At 38.3% G+C, this 18,063-nt stretch overlaps 1 protein-coding gene across 3 annotated transcripts in view; it reads left to right on the top strand.

Moving 5' to 3' along the window:
- Positions 1 to 18,063, top strand: part of LOC127437691 (cadherin EGF LAG seven-pass G-type receptor 1-like) — a 79,681-nt gene that overhangs the window by 55,514 nt on the left and 6,104 nt on the right. For all 3 annotated transcript variants that reach the window (XM_051692767.1, XM_051692766.1, XM_051692765.1), the window contains 24 exons: positions 1,166 to 1,329; positions 1,911 to 2,036; positions 3,537 to 3,703; positions 4,378 to 4,563; positions 4,894 to 5,007; positions 5,100 to 5,274; positions 5,393 to 5,534; positions 7,606 to 7,726; positions 8,017 to 8,200; positions 8,863 to 8,964; positions 9,073 to 9,167; positions 9,333 to 9,542; positions 11,551 to 11,734; positions 12,077 to 12,217; positions 12,349 to 12,559; positions 12,694 to 12,861; positions 12,979 to 13,105; positions 13,868 to 14,068; positions 14,648 to 14,822; positions 14,913 to 15,025; positions 15,484 to 15,560; positions 15,698 to 15,824; positions 16,123 to 16,248; positions 16,380 to 16,516. In XM_051692767.1, coding sequence (XP_051548727.1) covers positions 1,166 to 1,329; positions 1,911 to 2,036; positions 3,537 to 3,703; positions 4,378 to 4,563; positions 4,894 to 5,007; positions 5,100 to 5,274; positions 5,393 to 5,534; positions 7,606 to 7,726; positions 8,017 to 8,200; positions 8,863 to 8,964; positions 9,073 to 9,167; positions 9,333 to 9,542; positions 11,551 to 11,734; positions 12,077 to 12,217; positions 12,349 to 12,559; positions 12,694 to 12,861; positions 12,979 to 13,105; positions 13,868 to 14,068; positions 14,648 to 14,822; positions 14,913 to 15,025; positions 15,484 to 15,560; positions 15,698 to 15,824; positions 16,123 to 16,248; positions 16,380 to 16,516 — 3,573 coding nt within the window. The remainder of the gene's footprint in view (positions 1 to 1,165; positions 1,330 to 1,910; positions 2,037 to 3,536; positions 3,704 to 4,377; positions 4,564 to 4,893; positions 5,008 to 5,099; positions 5,275 to 5,392; positions 5,535 to 7,605; positions 7,727 to 8,016; positions 8,201 to 8,862; positions 8,965 to 9,072; positions 9,168 to 9,332; positions 9,543 to 11,550; positions 11,735 to 12,076; positions 12,218 to 12,348; positions 12,560 to 12,693; positions 12,862 to 12,978; positions 13,106 to 13,867; positions 14,069 to 14,647; positions 14,823 to 14,912; positions 15,026 to 15,483; positions 15,561 to 15,697; positions 15,825 to 16,122; positions 16,249 to 16,379; positions 16,517 to 18,063) is intronic.

The following is an 18,063-nucleotide window of genomic DNA, read 5'->3' as shown; positions in this document are numbered from 1 at the left end:
TTTGCCATTATAGACTAATTGTGTCTCTGTTTCGAGAACAGTGCAGTTTGAGATGGTGGATCTCCATCTGAGATAAGTGGAGATATGGTTGGTAAAGCCTTGCAATACAACTGCTAGGGTCAGACCATATGCTCACAGTAAGTGCTGACCCATAAACCTTCAGATCAACTTGGATTTATGGGTCACAATATTTATTGTTGTTAAAATGCACTGCCGTTCTCAGTGCTGTAAAATTCAGATGCTGAAATACAAAACCACGGCATAAAATAAATAGACTAAAATAAAACCATTCAAAATACTTTTTATTACTAAATAAAAACAATAAATAACTAAATATTATTCTGAACAAGATAATGAGTCGGAAGACCACAAAACAGTATGCAGCTTTTAGTAGCTCTGCACGTTTTATGTTTTAATGCAGTGTAAGCTGCTTTGTATTTCTGTGACTAACTTTAATGTTTAATTTTACTATGTAATCACACATAAGAAGCTTGCATAGCTAGCATTTATGGGTAGTTGACATTAAATACTTTTTGGGAATTTTGAAGTCCTGCAGTGAACACGCTATACTCCATCTGTAACTATTTTAAACAGCATTTGCAAATTCTTGTATGATAATTTTGCATACAGCAAAGAGCACATACCCAAACGTATTCCTTCCTTTATACATTTGTGTACATTTTAACCTAAAATCATGCATCCAAAAGGACCTTTTTCATACTAAGTTTCCATTACCATCCAAAAGAGGAAAAAAATAGAGAGTAATGGACTATGGCAATCAGAAGAGAGAAAGATGCCAAATTTACTGTCACTCCCTCAGCAGCTGTATATGAAACCCCATCACAGCAGTGTCAACTTTTGTTTTAAATGAAGGCCAAGGTAGATAAATTAATTAAATGCTAAATAATTAAAAAATGTCAAATATAAAAAAAGTTTGCTAGATTTATGCTGCTAAATAAGGCAGAATCACATCATCAAAAATTATCTGTGGCTGTGAAAAGGGTCCATAGGATCTGCTGCCTACTAATTTTCAAAAGTTTAGTATAATACCAGCCAATTTGTAACTTTTAAACCTTATTACAATTTGTACTGTGTCACATAGTGGATAATGTTTAGAAGTGTTTGGGTATTGACTTCAAGGTATTGTCTTTCCATGTCTATGCAGGTCACTGGATCTCACTGGACCTCTGCTCCTGGGTGGGGTTCCAAATTTGCCTGTGGATTTCCCTGTTCTGAACCGAGACTTTGTGGGTTGCATTAGGAACCTGACCATCGACAGCAAACCCATAGACATGGCTGACTTCATCGCAAACAACGGCACCTTAGCAGGTTAGAAACTGTGTACCTGTCCACAACTGATATGTTCTAAGTGGCCATATCATAACAATTTTAATTTTCCTTGATTTTTTTAAATATCAAGTACTATAAAAACATATTGTTATTTTTTTAAAAACTAGGTTGCACTCATGAAAGCCCACATTTACACATCAACGACATACAGTATATATAGTGTTCAGCAACTTTGCCTGCCCATTCACAGTGAAAGAAGAAGAAGGAAATAGGATAAAACTATTACTTCTAAATCCAAAAAAATCATAAACACCAGAAGAACTATAAGAGTAAGATGTGGGTAAAGTCCGCCACACCTTGTGCTGTTCCCGGCAGTGTGTAGCACCTGCTGCTCTGCATTTCCTTCGAAACACCTGTTTACTAATAAGAGTTTCATTGTTATAGAGATTGGAAATTATCACGGAAGTGAACGGACTGTTTTTGGCATAAAAATCTTTTTAAATAATGGGGGGAAAAACATTCACAGCTCTATTCAGTGAAAGTTTTTCTTTCTTTTACAACTATCCATTGATGCCAATCTCGAACCTTAATATTTAAAATAAGCTTTTCTTTCTATTCAGGTTGTGCAGCAAAACATGACTTTTGTAGCAAGGTTGTTTGTCAGAATGGAGGAGTTTGCGTGAATAAATGGAACACCCACTTCTGTAACTGCCCATTAGGCTACGGAGGAAAGAATTGTGAACATGGTAAGATAATCCTCTCTTTCCAAGTCTTTTATTTCTAATACCTCCACCTTTGGCTTCATCTTGCTTAAAGGACACACATGTAGACACACCTCCCATCCATTACCTTGATTTGCCTTGGGCCTCCTTGAAATAACAATGTGTACAAAAATCTAATGACTCATACATACGACTAAGACACCTATTGCAGAAATCTTGCTTTCCTCAAAAATGCTCAATCTTCCTTTACATTTCATTACCCCTGTAGCCTACTATGTACTGTAACTAAACTTATTTAGCACAATATAGTTTGTATGCTTCACTTTTTTTGCTACTCAATAGACGATTGTCAGTCATGTTGAAGTTCATTAATCAGTGAAGTTGTTTAATTGTTTTGGTAATTAGTATGTGTATTTTAACTTTTGAAATACTACAGGAAAAAGTGCTGAATATTGTTGGTTACATATTGGTTATATATTTAAGTATTTTTTTCCACTGTAAATCAATTTTGGTACATTAAAGGACATTATAATCACAAAGTGTCCACCTAACACTGAGTGAAGATTTGAAGGAGGAAATGGGATTGCAAGTGGCTTAACATTTTCTGCAAGCTTAGTTTGACCTAATTTCCTGGAGGGAAAAGCTGTTGAACTAGTATGTTCTATTTATTTGTGCTTATCAATTGGATGAAGGGATCACGCCATGTTTTGACTGTAAGAACATAAAAAGCTGCAGTTATTAACTCAGCTGCCAATGGAACTCAAGAAGTTGATCTGATTATTTTAAACTTCTTTTAATTTTTTTTTTTTTCAAAAGGATGTCTTGTACAGTAAGTTTGCCACAAATATGATTCAGTAATTATTCTTATTTGTGAGTCTTTTTATAAGTGCCTATGAATTCCATGCCATTTTCACTGTTCTGTTTAAAGGGAGAGTTCACCCAAATACGAAAATTCTATTCGTTCCCAGTTTTGAATATGTGCAAGAACGTGTTTTACAGAAGAAAGTCCTTTGAGTTTAAAATGACATTAGGGTAAGTAAATGATGGCAGAATTTTCCTTTTTGGTTGATTTTCAATTTTCATTCTAGACCTTTTTATGATGTGTTCTTTACGAAATGCACTGAAGCAAAACAGAGAAGGTGGCTCAACCATTAATATCACTCATATTACTGTCACACTACCAGGGTTGGGTCTAAGAAATACTACTGTTATTTCTGTAAGTTCAGCCCTCACATAGAGCAGTAAAATATTTGCCCTGAGGAGAATGGTGTGGAAGAACTTTCAACATTAAGAAATCTCCTGGATGACTTGGAAGCATTCCTCGGCACATGAATGATAGTGATTATTTCTGCCTTGAGACAGAAGAGAATGTCAAAGCAACAAGTGGCATTTCCCTCAGCATGTGTTTGTTTAATCTAACAGTCATCAAAACAAAACAATTTTGTTTTGTCTGGTTGTCACCCAAACTATGTTGATTGTTATGTCTAGAATTACTTTAGCGTGTCTGATGATCTTTATCTGTAGTAATGCCCGCACCCCTGCATTTCGATGGCCACGCCCTCGTGTCATGGAGCGAGACTGACATCACCATTGCCATCCCCTGGTACATGGGTCTTATGTTTCGCACACGAAAGAGTACTGGCATTCTGTTACAAGCCAGCGCTGGGGAGTTCTCTAAGATTAGTCTGATGGTGAGTATTGTGATTCAGTAACCCGTAAATTATACTATTGTCATTACAATAATCCGCTGCTTCTAGAAATCAGCCTGTTGAGTTGGAAAACAAATAAATACTTGAAACTGTATTAAAGATGTGGTTGGCAAAATGGGGACCACAATTACCTTGCAAGTTGGATGTTCTACTAGACCTACTGTACGTCTCCTGTTAATTTAACCAGATTTAGCCTCATTCAGCTAAATCTCATATTCACTTTTTCCCATTATAAATCTGTTTATAATAAAAAAATTCTTGCATCAGCAACAGACGTATAATTTTTCCATGACCATTTCCAACCTCCTGTTGATGTTTAGAATTAAAAAGACTGATTTTGCTACAGTACCTGAAGACCTCTATGTGTAATAGAGCTCTGAAATGATTAACAAAACCCCTACCAAGTTGCTGAATTGACACGTAATTGTAAAAAGGGGCGGTCATATGTTAATGAGCTGTTAATGACTGTTTTTGAATGACCCATTTTTGCAACTTTCTGGGTGGACTGGGGAGAGAGCTTTGCATTGTGAACATACGTCTACATAATGCATCAACCTCTTTCATGTTTTTCATGTCCCCTTGCTAATGAAGCAGATTGATGAAATCTTCCTTGCTCATCTCAGCCACTTTCAGTGTATAACTTAATGTTATTCCAGGCGAACAACAGACATTTAAGGTTCCAGGTGTTTCTGGGTGTGAGACGGGTGGCGCTCCTGGATTTCCCTCAAGTCAGTGTCGATGACGGCGAGTGGCATCATGTGCTCGTCGAGCTCAAGAGTGGAAAAGATGGCAAAGACATCAAATACATGGCTCTTGTGTCTTTGGACTATGGCATGTTTCAGGTATATATCATCCCAATATTTATTTACACATCACCTCTCTGCTGAGACAAACGCCTTAAACCAGCCTAAGATGTTTGGCTGGTCTTAGCTGGTCTCCCAGCCTGATCAGGCTGGTCTGTTGGCTGGTTTTTAAGGGGTTTGGGCCACTTCTCAGCTAGATAGTCTGTGTGCTTAACCAGCTGAACACCAACTTAACCAGGCTGGCAGAACAACTTAAACCAGCTAAGACCATCAAATGTCCTGGTCCACATTAAGACAGGGCTCTAAGTGTGGGCCATGCATTTTAGTTTTCTTTGCATTCGTGATTTTTGATATTGTTTTATTGTGTAGAGGACAGTGGAGATCGGCAATGAATTGCCTGGACTTAAACTGAAGAACCTGTTTATCGGTGGAGTGCTTAAAAAAGATGGCACAGTCCAGGGTGGATTTACTGGTTGCATGCAGGTGAAACACACACACACAAACACAGAAACACACGTACACTGTCTGTTTTGCGTTGTTCATGTGTTACACAGTATCATGTGGTTATCTTGCAGGGTGTGCGAATGGGCGAGACCTCCACCAATACTGCCAATATTAACATGCAGCAGGCAGTGAAAATTCGTGCTAAAGATGGATGTAATAACCCTGATACATGTCAGTCCAATCTGTGCCCAACACACAGTCGCTGCAGGGATAACTGGGCCTCTCATACATGTGTCTGTGTACCCGGTAATGCTACCAGTGTTTGAGAGTGACAAAAGAGCTTAAGAGCTATTTTATATACAATACTGTATATGTGACTCATACACTCACTTTCTCTCTCCTTTTCCCATTCGCTGTGCACCAGGTTACTTTGGGAGAGATTGTGTGGATGCATGTCTCTTAAATCCTTGTGAACACACTTCCACCTGTGTGCGCAAACCTGGCACCATGCACGGTTACAGCTGTGATTGTGGACACAATTACTATGGCCAGTACTGTGAGCACAAGTGAGTGTCACTCTTGCTCTTTGGCCCATTCATTTATTCATAGTGTTGGGAATCAAGAACAGGTTCTTGTTCATAACGATAACCCACAAGTTATCAGTTTAAAACCAGTCTAATGACTCACTGAATCAGTTGGGGTGGTTACTGAATTAATATCAAATTCACTCAAATCGAAAGAAACACTGTTAGGGGCCGTTTAGATCAAATGTATTCTTTCACAAAAAGCAAGACATTGCACAACAAATAGAAGATTGCACAGGTGTCTCGAGACTTGTTTTAAAAGTTGAAGTTCTTTTAAATTTCAAACGGTGTCTAAAAAACGTGGCACTCAATGCCAAGATGCTAAAAAAAACAGCGAAAAAACAGCGCAATAGTCAGACATCCACCTAGTACATGTTTACATAGAAAAACAATTGGAAATCAGCACAAATGGATGCAAAAGTATGTTTGGTGTAAAAGGCCCTGTATTGTGTAATGTATACTTAAAGGCATAGTTCACCTAAAAATAAAAATTCTCTCATTATTCACTTTCTTGTCTTTCTTCTGCAGAAAACAAATTAAGATTTTTAGAAAAATATTGAAGCTGTAGGTCCTTATAATGTAAGTAAACAGGTGCCATCAGGCTGCTGGCTGTTTGACGGTCCAAAAGGCATATTTAAGTAATCCACACAACTTCAGTTGATCAATTAATGTCTTCTGAAGCAAATCAATAGGTTGATGTAAGAAACAAATTGATAATTAAAACTTTATTAACTTAAAAAAATCGCTTCCTGCCAGCAGTCGATGAAAATCAGTGACGCAAGTGCTATGGCACGTTCATGCAAGAAGTCGGAAGCGCATACTTTGTATACAACAGAGGAACGAATGTCATGCGAGAGTTAGTTCATTTCAAACAGCATCCCAGCGCTGGCCAGAAGCAACGATTTAAAGTTAAAAACTATTTAATAATCGATGTGTTTCTTACACCAACCTATCGATTTGCTTCAGAAGACATTAATTGATCGACTGGAGTCGTGTGGATTACTTTTATGCTGCCTAAATGTGACTTTTGGACTATCAAACAGCCAGCGGCCTGATGGCACCCGTTTACTTAAATTATAAGGACCTACAGAGCATAAACATTTTTCTAAAAATCTTAATTTGTGTTCTGCTGAAGAAAGACAGTCATACACTTCTGGGATGGTATCAGAGTAAGTGAATAATGAGAGAATTTTCATTTTTGGGTGAAACCTTTAAGGCTTTTAAAACTTGAATCAGTCTAATTGACTTGCGTTTATATAACATAAAAGAAAAGATCCACGTTAAAATTTTAATGTTTAGTTTTGTAATTGGTGAGGATTAGGAAAGCACTGGTGGACTTAAAGCATGTACATCCACCAGTGAAACATGCTCACTGACAACAGATTTAGAATTTGATGGTCTGTTTCTTGGATTGCCAGTGCCAAACAAATCAAACAAAGTAACAAATGCTCAAAGGTTTTGCTAGGAGCTGTTGAAAGCTGTCAAAGCAAAAGCTACCTGTGTTTGTGATTTGCTTTTAATTCTGGTCTTGTAATTCAGTATGTCTCTGACGTCCACACTTTTCTTATTTTTATTATGCAACACATAAATTAAGATAGACTGTTGGAATGATCCAGTTCTTGGCCAAACATTCATCCATTAAAGGGAAACCGTTCTTTAGCAAAACTTGTTGAATTTAAAAAACCTTTTTGAAATTATTTAGTTTCAGTTGCTTTTTTAACCATAAAAAGATTCTCTTTTAAATTCTAACAAAGAAATCAGGCTTAGAATGATATACTGCTTTTGTACATGCAATTCCATGTTTGCCTTTCAGTCAGAACCGTTTGCTTTGATTTTACAGCACAATTTACGTCCGATTTCAAAGCAAGCTGTGTCTCAGTCCTTCAAAGAGAATTGAACACTCTCTGTGTCTCATTTTGCACAGTTTGAAGTGCATTCCGATTCATCTCTACTTTAACTTGTGTTTGCTTGACACTTTGCTTGCACTCTTATAGTATCTCTTTTTCTCTTTCTCCTTTTTCACACACACTTTGACATGTGCGCACACACACAGAGGGGACCAGCCTTGTGCTCGTGGCTGGTGGGGATACCCAACCTGTGGGCCCTGTAACTGTGATGTCAGCAAAGGCTTCAAAAGGGACTGTAATAAAACCACAGGAGAGTGTAGCTGCAAGGTACGTTGCAAGTGATTGCATGCTCCAAATTCTTAAGATAATGCACAAGACAGGAAGTGGAGTGGCAGGAGGCGTTCAACAACAATCGGATTGCATCTTAATTTTTCTAGTTTAATAGTAACAAATTAATATTATTTGAATAAGATTGTGTTTTTCTTTTTAAAGCAGTCACAAATTGATAAAACTCAGTATAATCTCTTTATACAGCAACATCTACAGATTATGATCAAATTTTATCACTGGTCAATACTTTTAAGATATTATTATTTTCTCCTTTTATGGTTTTTTAGGAAAATTACTACCGGCCTCCTGGTGGGGACACTTGCTACCCGTGCGATTGTTTTCACCTTGGGGCACATTCCAGAACATGTGACCTTGTGACTGGTCAGTGCGCCTGTAAAATGGGCGTGGTAGGTCGCCAGTGCAACCGCTGTGACAACCCCTTCGCAGAAGTGACGGTCGGGGGATGTGTGGGTATGCATGCTATCAGTCACCCATTCACTTAAATGATTGTCCAGGATAGCCGTTGACCAGTCTGAAAGGTCTTAACTCTTGTTAAAGTAGTAGTTCACCCAAAAATGAAAACTGTGTCATTCCAAACCCAAAACGGATTTTTGTTTTTTCTTTATTGTTGAAACAAGGAACATTTTGCACAATATTCTGGCTGCTCTTTTCATACAGTGAAAGTTTATGGAGACTGTCAAGCTCCAAAAAAATAAAAGCGCCATAAAAGTATAATAAAAACAGTCCATGTGACTAAAGTAAAACTTTAAAATTTATAAAATGCTCTGTATGCCAAATGACATAACCTTCAAAGCAGAATTTTCAGAAAACTGAAAATTTTATAAAAGAGCAAAATATTAAAGCTGTTTTTGTTTGTAGATTCCATATGCATGCACATTATGACAAAACGTAAGTGCAATAAACTCTTTATGAGTGCCTTCTCTAATTATGAGCAGAAAGCTTTCATGTCAGGATGCAGTATGTGTAATGACTGGATTTCGAGAAGCAGAAATGATGGGCATCATTAAGACTTGCAGTCACAAGCTTTGTTAGTGACACTAAACGATATCTGTTATGCCTGATTTTCCACGCTCTCTCTCAGTCTCACTTTCTCTCTATTTTTTGTTATTTAGTGGTTTATGATGGCTGTCCCAAAGCCTTTGAAGATGGTATCTGGTGGCCCAGGACTATGTTTGATAGCCCCTTAGCCACTAACTGCCCCAAAGGATCCAGTGGTGAGTCAAGATGTTGGACAAATGCTTCATGAACTAAATCAAGAACCTACACTACCAGTCAAAAGTTTGGACACACTGACTTTATGATTTATCTGTGTGGTTTCACAGGCACAGCTTTCCGTCATTGCAGCAATGATAAAGGCTGGCTTCCACCAGAGCTCTTCAACTGCACTTCCCTCAGCTTCTCTAAGCTGAAGAAAGAGGTGTGTGTCTCCTTTTTGTGTGTTGATTCAGTCCAGAATTGTAGTCAAGAGCATCACAAAGAATCACAAATAAAAATTCAATGTTTGATTGTGCATTCTCACGGGACTGTAAATATTCTAGAAGTTACCAGTTTTTCACTTTTTCTTCATTTTTTTTTTATTTAGAGTGAGGATCTTCACGCTAATGCTTCTCAAATGGATAGAGAAAGATCAAAAAGCCTGGCAGGCCTGCTGCACTCTGCCATGGGCCACACTGATCGCCTCTTTGGGAATGACATTAAGACCGCCTATCATCTGCTGACCAGTGTCCTAGAACATGAGAGTCTGCAGCAGGGCTTTGAGCTCACTGCCACACACGATTCAGACTTTAACGAGGTACAGATGCACTTTCAGCAAGTATTTTATATATATGTATATACTGTATAGAGTGTATATATATATATATATATATATATATATATATATATATATATATATAGATAGATAGATAGATAGATAGATAGATAGATATATTTATGTATGTATGTATGTATGTGTGTGTATATATATATATGTATATATATATATATTTTTTTTTTTTTTTTTTTCTTCTTCCAAGAAAACTGATTCGAACTGGTGTGTATTACACCAAAGAGTATAGTAAGAACACAAAATGTATTTGAATTTTAAGTGCATTTTAAAAGAAAGCCTTGCTGGAGAAACCAGGTCATAACAGGTGGTCTTTGGCTGGTTTTGGAACATGGTAGCTGGTTTGTTTCATGTCCAAAGTGGTCTACTAGCTCCAACTAGCTTGTCCAAAATGGTGTACTGCCTAAAACATCTTCATCCGAAGCTGGTTTTTTAAATTTAATTCATCCCAGTGACTCAAGTCTTTTGATTCAAGTCTTTTCACCAAATAAAATCGTTTACTGAGTCATTCAGTCACCATTTCTACAGATTAGCTAGTAGGTAACAATTGAACATCTTTCCTGTGTTATGAGTGAATCATAACATAATTTTTTTTTAACTTATTTGTTAAAAAACAAACAAACATAATTTTTCATGACCGAAACAATGGAAGTGAACGATTAATTTACTTCAAAGAAAAAAAAAAAACAGTACTATAAGGTTCATTGCAACATTGCTTCATACTTAATTCAGTCACATTTTTCAGTGTGCAAGAATCTGACATAAAGTGCAATACTTAATCTACATTTTTAGAGATTACAGTTAAATCCTAAATTACTTTTCAAGCTCATAAATACTTCTGAAATCTTGCATCAGTTTGCTGCCACTAACTACAGCAGGGTACTTTAACTATCAACCCGCTGTCCAGTATAAGGCCCATAAATTGATTTTGATGAAATTGCTGTGCTGCCTGATAAAATCAGTGTACAAAACTCAATAGAAATCTCAGCATAATGGTTGTCAATTAATGGACCACAGTCCATATTCAGATGGGAGCCATATTTCAGTTACCCTAGTTTCCCCACACATGACCTGGCACTGTTTGATCATGTCTTATCCAATCAGAAGTATTTTAGCTGCTAATCTTCAGATGTAGAGGAGAGATGAGCCACAACAGTTGATACAGGGTATGTCCTCTCCTTAGGCACTATGACACAGCAGCAAATGTCTGAGAATTGCACTAGCTCCAATTGTGCCCAAGTTTAAAATACATTCAGGACCAGGAAAGGCTCCATTTCCTGTACTGATTTGGAGTTTTAGGAGGAAAAATAGACATTTTACTTTTATTAATTGTGAAATGTATTTTTGTAAAATGACAGTTGTACATTAAACTGTCATTAAAACAGTAACCCTATCATTTTAAAGGGCTAATTTGTTTATGTTTGTATTTTCTAAGTTATTTGATTTCTTTGTGGAGGCTTAGTTGAGAAGATATGACAATTAGTCTAAAAAATTTTTGGACCCCTTTTAATTTACATTTGGATAATCTGGCCCACGAAAGAAAGACTAACCCTGAGTGACAGGCTTTATTATGGGCTTTAGTCATGCATTTATGTAGAATAATGTGATTTCATCAATTGTGACTGATCCCAAACAAAACAAAGGAGAATATATATTAGTAATACAGTTCACTCATTAACCTTCATGAGGCCTTTAGCATACTTTTAAGGATAACATTTATAAGAGGTTATAAGGATCGTAAATGCAAGAATGGAATTTAAGCACATTATCTTATTTACCAGGCACACAATCAATTATACAATGTATCTAGTAGATGTATGTATATTAACTAAATTATATTTTGGTCCCAAAGTGGATGGTTATGGTCCAATATTGATGAATGTTACATGCTTGAGTAAACTCTTGAGTTTTAGCTTTTGGTCTTGTGAAATACTTTAGATCATCATATTTGTTTGGTCTGTGTATGTTGTGGTAGAACATCATTAAAGCTGGAAGTGCAATCCTTGACCCAGTCAACAAGGAGAACTGGGAGAAGATACAGCACTCTGAAGGTGGCACAGCCCACCTGCTGCGCCATTTCGAGGAGTATGCCAACACACTGGTACAGAACATGAGGAAGACCTACCTGAGACCCTTCACCATCGTCACTGACAACATGAGTTAGTATTGGATCCTCAACACCAGTGGTTCTCAACCATTTTGTCTCCAAGGCCTCCTATTGTCGAAGACAATATTTGATGCCCCCCAGGATCTGTCAGTTTATGTGTTGTAGGCCTACATAAATTTTTTTAGCTGCTTAAAGCATTTTAAGTTATTTTATTTGAATAACTTATTTTAAATATTTTTTTAGTAATCTTGTGGCCCCCTTGGAAGTGTGTTGAGGCCCCCTAGGGGTCCCGGTCCCCTGGTTGAGAACCACTGCTCTACACTGTAACCTGTCTTGCTCAGTTTTGACAGTTTGTTTAGAACAAATGTATTAACCTGCTTTCTTAATGTTCAAGTTGTTGCTGTAGATTATCTGGACTCTACCTTAGACCAGGCCAAGATCCCTCGATTTCAAGAGAACAGGAAGGTGTACTCAGAAGAGCTGGAGTCATCTGTTCTCTTCCCAAACCTGCCTTCCATGCCGAAAAAGAGCAAAGGTTGGTAACTTACCCCAACAAGACTAATTTCCTAATGTTTTCAGTAATATTAATAGAAAAGTGCAATGTTCAAACAACATTTTTTCAAATGTTCAAATTATTGAGGAAACTTTTTTATGCATTCACTATAGATCTGTTCACCACGATGCCCCCAGCCCAGATTGAACCAACTGAGTCTTACACTATTCAAGATGGATCGGATGTTGTTGATCCAGCAAAATCTATTAAGAAAAGACGCCATGCAGAACCAACTGACCCACCTGCTGTTGTCATGGTGATGATCTACAGGTCTCTAGGTCGGCTCCTTCCAGAGAGCTATGATCCAGACCGGCGCAGCCTTAGGTACATCCTCAGCCCAATGATTTTACATAAAAAACAGATCTTATTTAGTGTGAAAACATAACAGCATTGATGCATTGTATGCAGCCAGGATAATACTGATAAATAAATATATATGGTCGACCACATGTCCCTAGACTGCCCACTCGTCCCATCATCAACACCCCTATAGTGAGTGTGGTGGTCCACAGAGAGGGAGAACCCCTCCCTAACCCCCTCCAAAGACCTATCACTTTGAACTTCAGGCTCCTGGAGACCCACGAGAGGACAAAACCTGTGTGTGTCTACTGGAACCACTCCATCCCGTAAGTAACTATTGTCTTTGACGATGTCATTTGGTTATGCCTAGAAGGGAACCATTTTCCATTTTTTGTTTTGGAGTTTTTGTTTTCTGTTTTATGTATATTGCTGTTCTTTGTTAGGGTTGCTGATGGAGGCGCCTGGTCTTCTAAAGGCTGTGAGCTGGTCTTCAGGAACTCAACTCACATCAGCTGTCAGTGTAACCACATGACCAGCTTTGCTGTTCTCATGGACATCTCCAAACGAGAGGTTGGATGTGGATTTAGGAAACCTCTCCATAATTAGTTGTACTTTAGGTTACTGATGTAATTGTATATTTTAACAAATAGGCATTCTATGTTTAAGGAATATTCCAGGTTCAATACAAGTTAAGCTAAATTGTCAGCATTTGTGGCATAGCGTTGATTACCACCAAAAATAATTTCGACTTGTCCCTCCTTTTCTTTAAAAAAAGTAAAACAAATCGAGGTTCCAGTGAGGCACTTACAATGGAAGTGAATGGGGCCAATATTTGGAGGGTTTAAAGTCAGAAATGTGGAGCTTATAATTTTATAAAACAACTTACATTAATTCTACTGTTAAAATGTGTGTATTTTTTTTAGCTGTAAAGTTGTTTATATCGCTGTTTTTACAGTTGTTTTAGGGTTTACGCCGTTATGTTGTCATGGCAACAAAGTTGTAAAATTGGATATAACTTTACACAGAAAAGTGTAAAGTAAGTGATTTTGTCACACTAAAAACATGTAAACATGCAAATAGATTACGTCTTGTGGCTATACTTTTGAAACAGTGTGTATTTTAATGTTTATGGATTGGCCCCTATTCACTGCCATTGTAAGTGTCTCACTAACTAGAATCAAACCCGGAATATTCCTTTAAGTTACATTAGTGAATGCATTTTACATGATTGCCAATTGCATTTCATCAAACAAGCTCTGATCCATAAACATAATCTTGTTAACATTGTTTTTAACACCATCATGACTAAACCCTTTGTCTTCTCATCCTTAGCATGGTGATGTTCTTCCTCTGAAAGTGGTGACTTACACAACAGTGTCTTCCTCTTTGGTGGCCCTCCTCATCACGTTCCTCCTGTTAGCCATCCTCCGCAAACTGCGCTCCAACCTACACAGCATCCACAAGAACCTAGTGGCTGCCATCTTTCTCTCTGAGTTCATCTTCCTCACTGGCATCAACCAGACCGACAGCCCAGTAAGCAGCCAATGAGAGGCCTCAGAACACTAAACAATGAAACCTATTATTCATTTGTTTGTTTTTTGTTTGTTTTTCTCCCCTTTTTCTCCCCAATTTGGAATGCCAAATTCCCAATGCGTTCTAAGTCCTCGTGGTGGCGTAGTGACTCGCCTCAATCTGGGTGGCGGAGAATGAATCTCAGTTGCCTCTGTGTCTGAGGCTGTCAATCCGCGCATCTTATCACATGGCTTGTTGAGCGCGTTACTGCGGAGACTGGAGCGCGTGTGTGGAGGCTTCATGCTATTCTCTGCGGCACCACATTATACCACACTATAACCACATAATAGAGACCACGAGGAGGTTACCCCATGTAACTCTACCCTCCCTAGCAACCGGACCAATCTGGTTGCTTAGGAAACCTGGCTGGAGTCACTCAGCACGCCCTGGATTCGAACTCACGACTCCAGGGGTGGTAGTCAGCATCTTTACTCGCTGAGCTACCCAGGCCCCCCATTGTTTTTTTTTTACTTAAAAAATGTGTCTATTCTGAGATAAAAACAGTACTTATACTAAGCCTCTTTCTTATCTGATTTGTAGTTTATATGTACAGTAGTGGCCATTCTGCTACATTATTCGTACATGTGCACATTTGCCTGGATGTTTGTGGAGGGGCTGCACATCTATCGCATGCTGACTGAGATGCGTAACATCAACCAGGGCCACATGCGCTTCTACTACGCCATCGGCTGGGGCATACCTGCTATTATAACTGGTATAACAGTCATATACGCATAAACTCATTCACTCACCAGGTCATGGCTTGAATCAGCTATACCCTTATCTGTCTGTTTTTCTCTGTCAGGTCTGGCTGTGGGTTTAGATCCTCAGGGTTATGGAAACCCTGACTTCTGCTGGCTCTCTGTTAATGACACTCTCATCTGGAGCATCACTGGACCCATTTCCATAGTAGTGCTGGTAAGTACAGTATGTGTGTGTCATAATGTAATTGTGTTAAAGGAATAGTTCACCCAAAAATGAAAGTTCATTATCATTATTTACTCACCGTCATATCATTCCAAATCCCTATGGCTTCCTCTCTTCCGTGGAACTCAAAAGGAGAAATTCTGAAGACTGTGCTGGTCGTTCTTTTCAACTCAGTTACAATGAATGGGGACTGAAACTTTCAAGCTTCAAAAAGGACACAGAAGCATCAAAAAAGCGGTCAATACTACTATATTGCTCTATATTCCGAGTCTTGTGAAGCCATACAACAGATTTGTGTGAGGTATAGACTAAAATTTTTGGGTGAACAACTATTCCTTTCATTTGAACCTTATTTATCATAGTGCATATTTTCCTTTTTTTCCCAGCCTCTGTTCTTACAAATGAAGAATTTTTTTAATTAGATTTTTTTATTTTTTGTTATTTAACAGATTAACATAGTTCTGATAGTACTAGCAGCAAAAACTTCATGTGGACGGAGGCAGCGAACAGAGAAGTCAGGGGCAATGTAAGTTCCACAAGAGAGTTTATAGTTTAAACCAAACAACTCTGTTGGTTCAACTGAACCTCAACCAATGTTTCAGAGAACAAAAATGGTCTCAAATCAGACAGTAATCTTTCATATTGCAAATTCCTCTTCTCCAGCTCGGCTCTACGAGTGGCCTTCCTCCTTCTGTTGCTCATCAGCGCCACCTGGCTGCTGGGTCTAATGGCAGTCAACAGTGATGTTCTGTCCTTCCACTACCTCTTTGCCATTCTCAGCTGCCTACAGGTACAACCAACTAAGCCATATATTGCATTTATAATATACAATGTTTGTAAGGACATACATTTGAACTTGAAGACCAAGTTGAGCATGTAATTGTCCCACTTGTATTTCTAGACATGCAGATACAGAAGGTGTATCTCTAACAAACAGGGATGTTTCTTGATTATGAAGAAAGAAAATATATTATATATATATATATATATATATATATATATATATATATATATTTTTTTTTTTTTTTTTCAATTTAAGTGAAAAGTATGTCTATAAAGTGAAGACTCCTTACTTTTTTCTACCCCAGGGTGTTTGCATCTTCTTTTTCCACTGTGTTCTCAACAAAGACGTGAGGAGGAACCTGAAAAGTGTCTTTACAGGAAAGAAAGTACCAGTTGATGAGCCCAGTACAACACAAGCTACTTTACTCACTGTGAGTTTGCTCATTTCTCACAGACATCTAAAAAGCTTTTTTCACCATTTTCAACAAAATCCATAACATAAGACTCCTTTATTAGAAATGGTTGAGAAAAACATAATAAACCACAAACTCCATCATTCTAGCGTTCTCTGAATGGTGATGCCTACTCAGAGGATGGAGGTTTGTACCGCACCACCATTGGAGAGTCTACTGTATCTCTGGAGAGCTCTGTTAAATCAGGCAAGAGTCACGGCAGCAGCTACCTCGCTTGCACACTCAGGTAATAAACACTATTAATATTTGAGTATTGATAAACTGATCTCTTTTTGTTGTTTTCTCATCTTTAGCTCACATTAGTGCTGTTTGCTAAGGCAAGCATCACTATTACCATTAGGTATATACAATATATTAGGTATACATAGTGAATTTCTGAAAACCCCTAATCCTAAAAATTAGAATTTAGTGCATAACTGGTTCTGCACCATTTGTGCTGTGAATATGAATGATACCTTAAATTGAGCGCCTTGTTGAACATTTGAATTCTGAACTTCTCCAGACCTCTGTTTCTGTGTCACTGTACATTAATCAGGTCTCAGCAATATGTCCTGACTACATTAACGTTAGTAATTATGAAACTTAAATGAACATTTTGAGCCCCTTATCTTGTAGTCATTGTCATTTTTATTTTAATTTTTTGCCAAACCACTCAGAGTCCCCCACAGTGTTGTGAAAACCCCCTCATGTGCAGGGGCATCATGGGGATTTTTGGCCCCCTGACAACTTTGCACTCTGGGTCCCCTAGCTTATTGCAGTCAGTACAACATTTCTTTATTCATGAAATATTATCATTATTCATAAATGTGAACATATTCATGATTAAACATTCAGTAAGAGACACAAATTTGAGTTTAAAAAGTTTATTAAAAGAGCTTTTAAGCATTTAATTGAAATGACAATACAAAAAATGAACATATTCATTTTGGAAGGTTTGATCATGTCATTTTCATGAGTTGGGAATAATGGAAATATTGGATTTTTGTGTTTTAAATGTTTATTTAAGTCATCTCTTGGAATATCTGAAGGCAAACAAACCCAGATTTCCCCCTCTACAAGAGCATGAGAACAGATTAGATTTTATACAGGTGAAAAACATCCTGGTTACTTGCGTAACCTCCGTTCCCTGATGGAGGGAACGAGAAGTTGTGTCGATGTAGTGACACTAGGGGTCACTCTTGGGAGCCCAAAACACCTCTGGTCTTTGATAAAAGGCCAATGAAAATTGCCGAGTGGTATTTGCATACCACTCCCCCGGACATACGGGTATAAAAGGAGCTGGTATGCAACCACTCATTCAGGTTTTGTGCTGAGGAGCCGAGACAAGGTCCCAGCCATTTCAGCGGGTAATTCAGCGTTGTGGCAGGAGAGACACAACGTCTCGTTCCCTCCATCAGGGAACGGAGGTTATGCAAGCAACCAGGCCGTTCCCTATCTGTCACTCATTCGACGTTGTGTCGATGTAGTGACACTAGGGTCCCTATACCAAACGCCGCAACTGGCTGAACTGTGTTATGTGAACTGGTGGTGTGAGATGGGCAGACCACTGTGTGCTTCGTAGCCAGCTCACCAGGCCGACACGTAACCTCCCCCAACGCTGTTATGAGTGTCGAACGGCCCTTTGGGGAAAAGTCGACTGCCCAAAAGATAGAGACAGGCTAGCCCAGTCGTGGCCTCTTATCCTCATTTTTTTTTTCTCCCCCCAAAAAAAGGAATTAACTGACTGGGGCCACCAGGTCTACATCAGGGGGGTGTCACTACCAAGGGGAAGAC

The sequence above is a fragment of the Myxocyprinus asiaticus genome, chromosome 48 (genome assembly GCF_019703515.2).
Source record: "Myxocyprinus asiaticus isolate MX2 ecotype Aquarium Trade chromosome 48, UBuf_Myxa_2, whole genome shotgun sequence".
Taxonomy (NCBI): domain Eukaryota; kingdom Metazoa; phylum Chordata; class Actinopteri; order Cypriniformes; family Catostomidae; genus Myxocyprinus; species Myxocyprinus asiaticus.
This window is presented reverse-complemented; position numbering and strand designations above follow the sequence as displayed.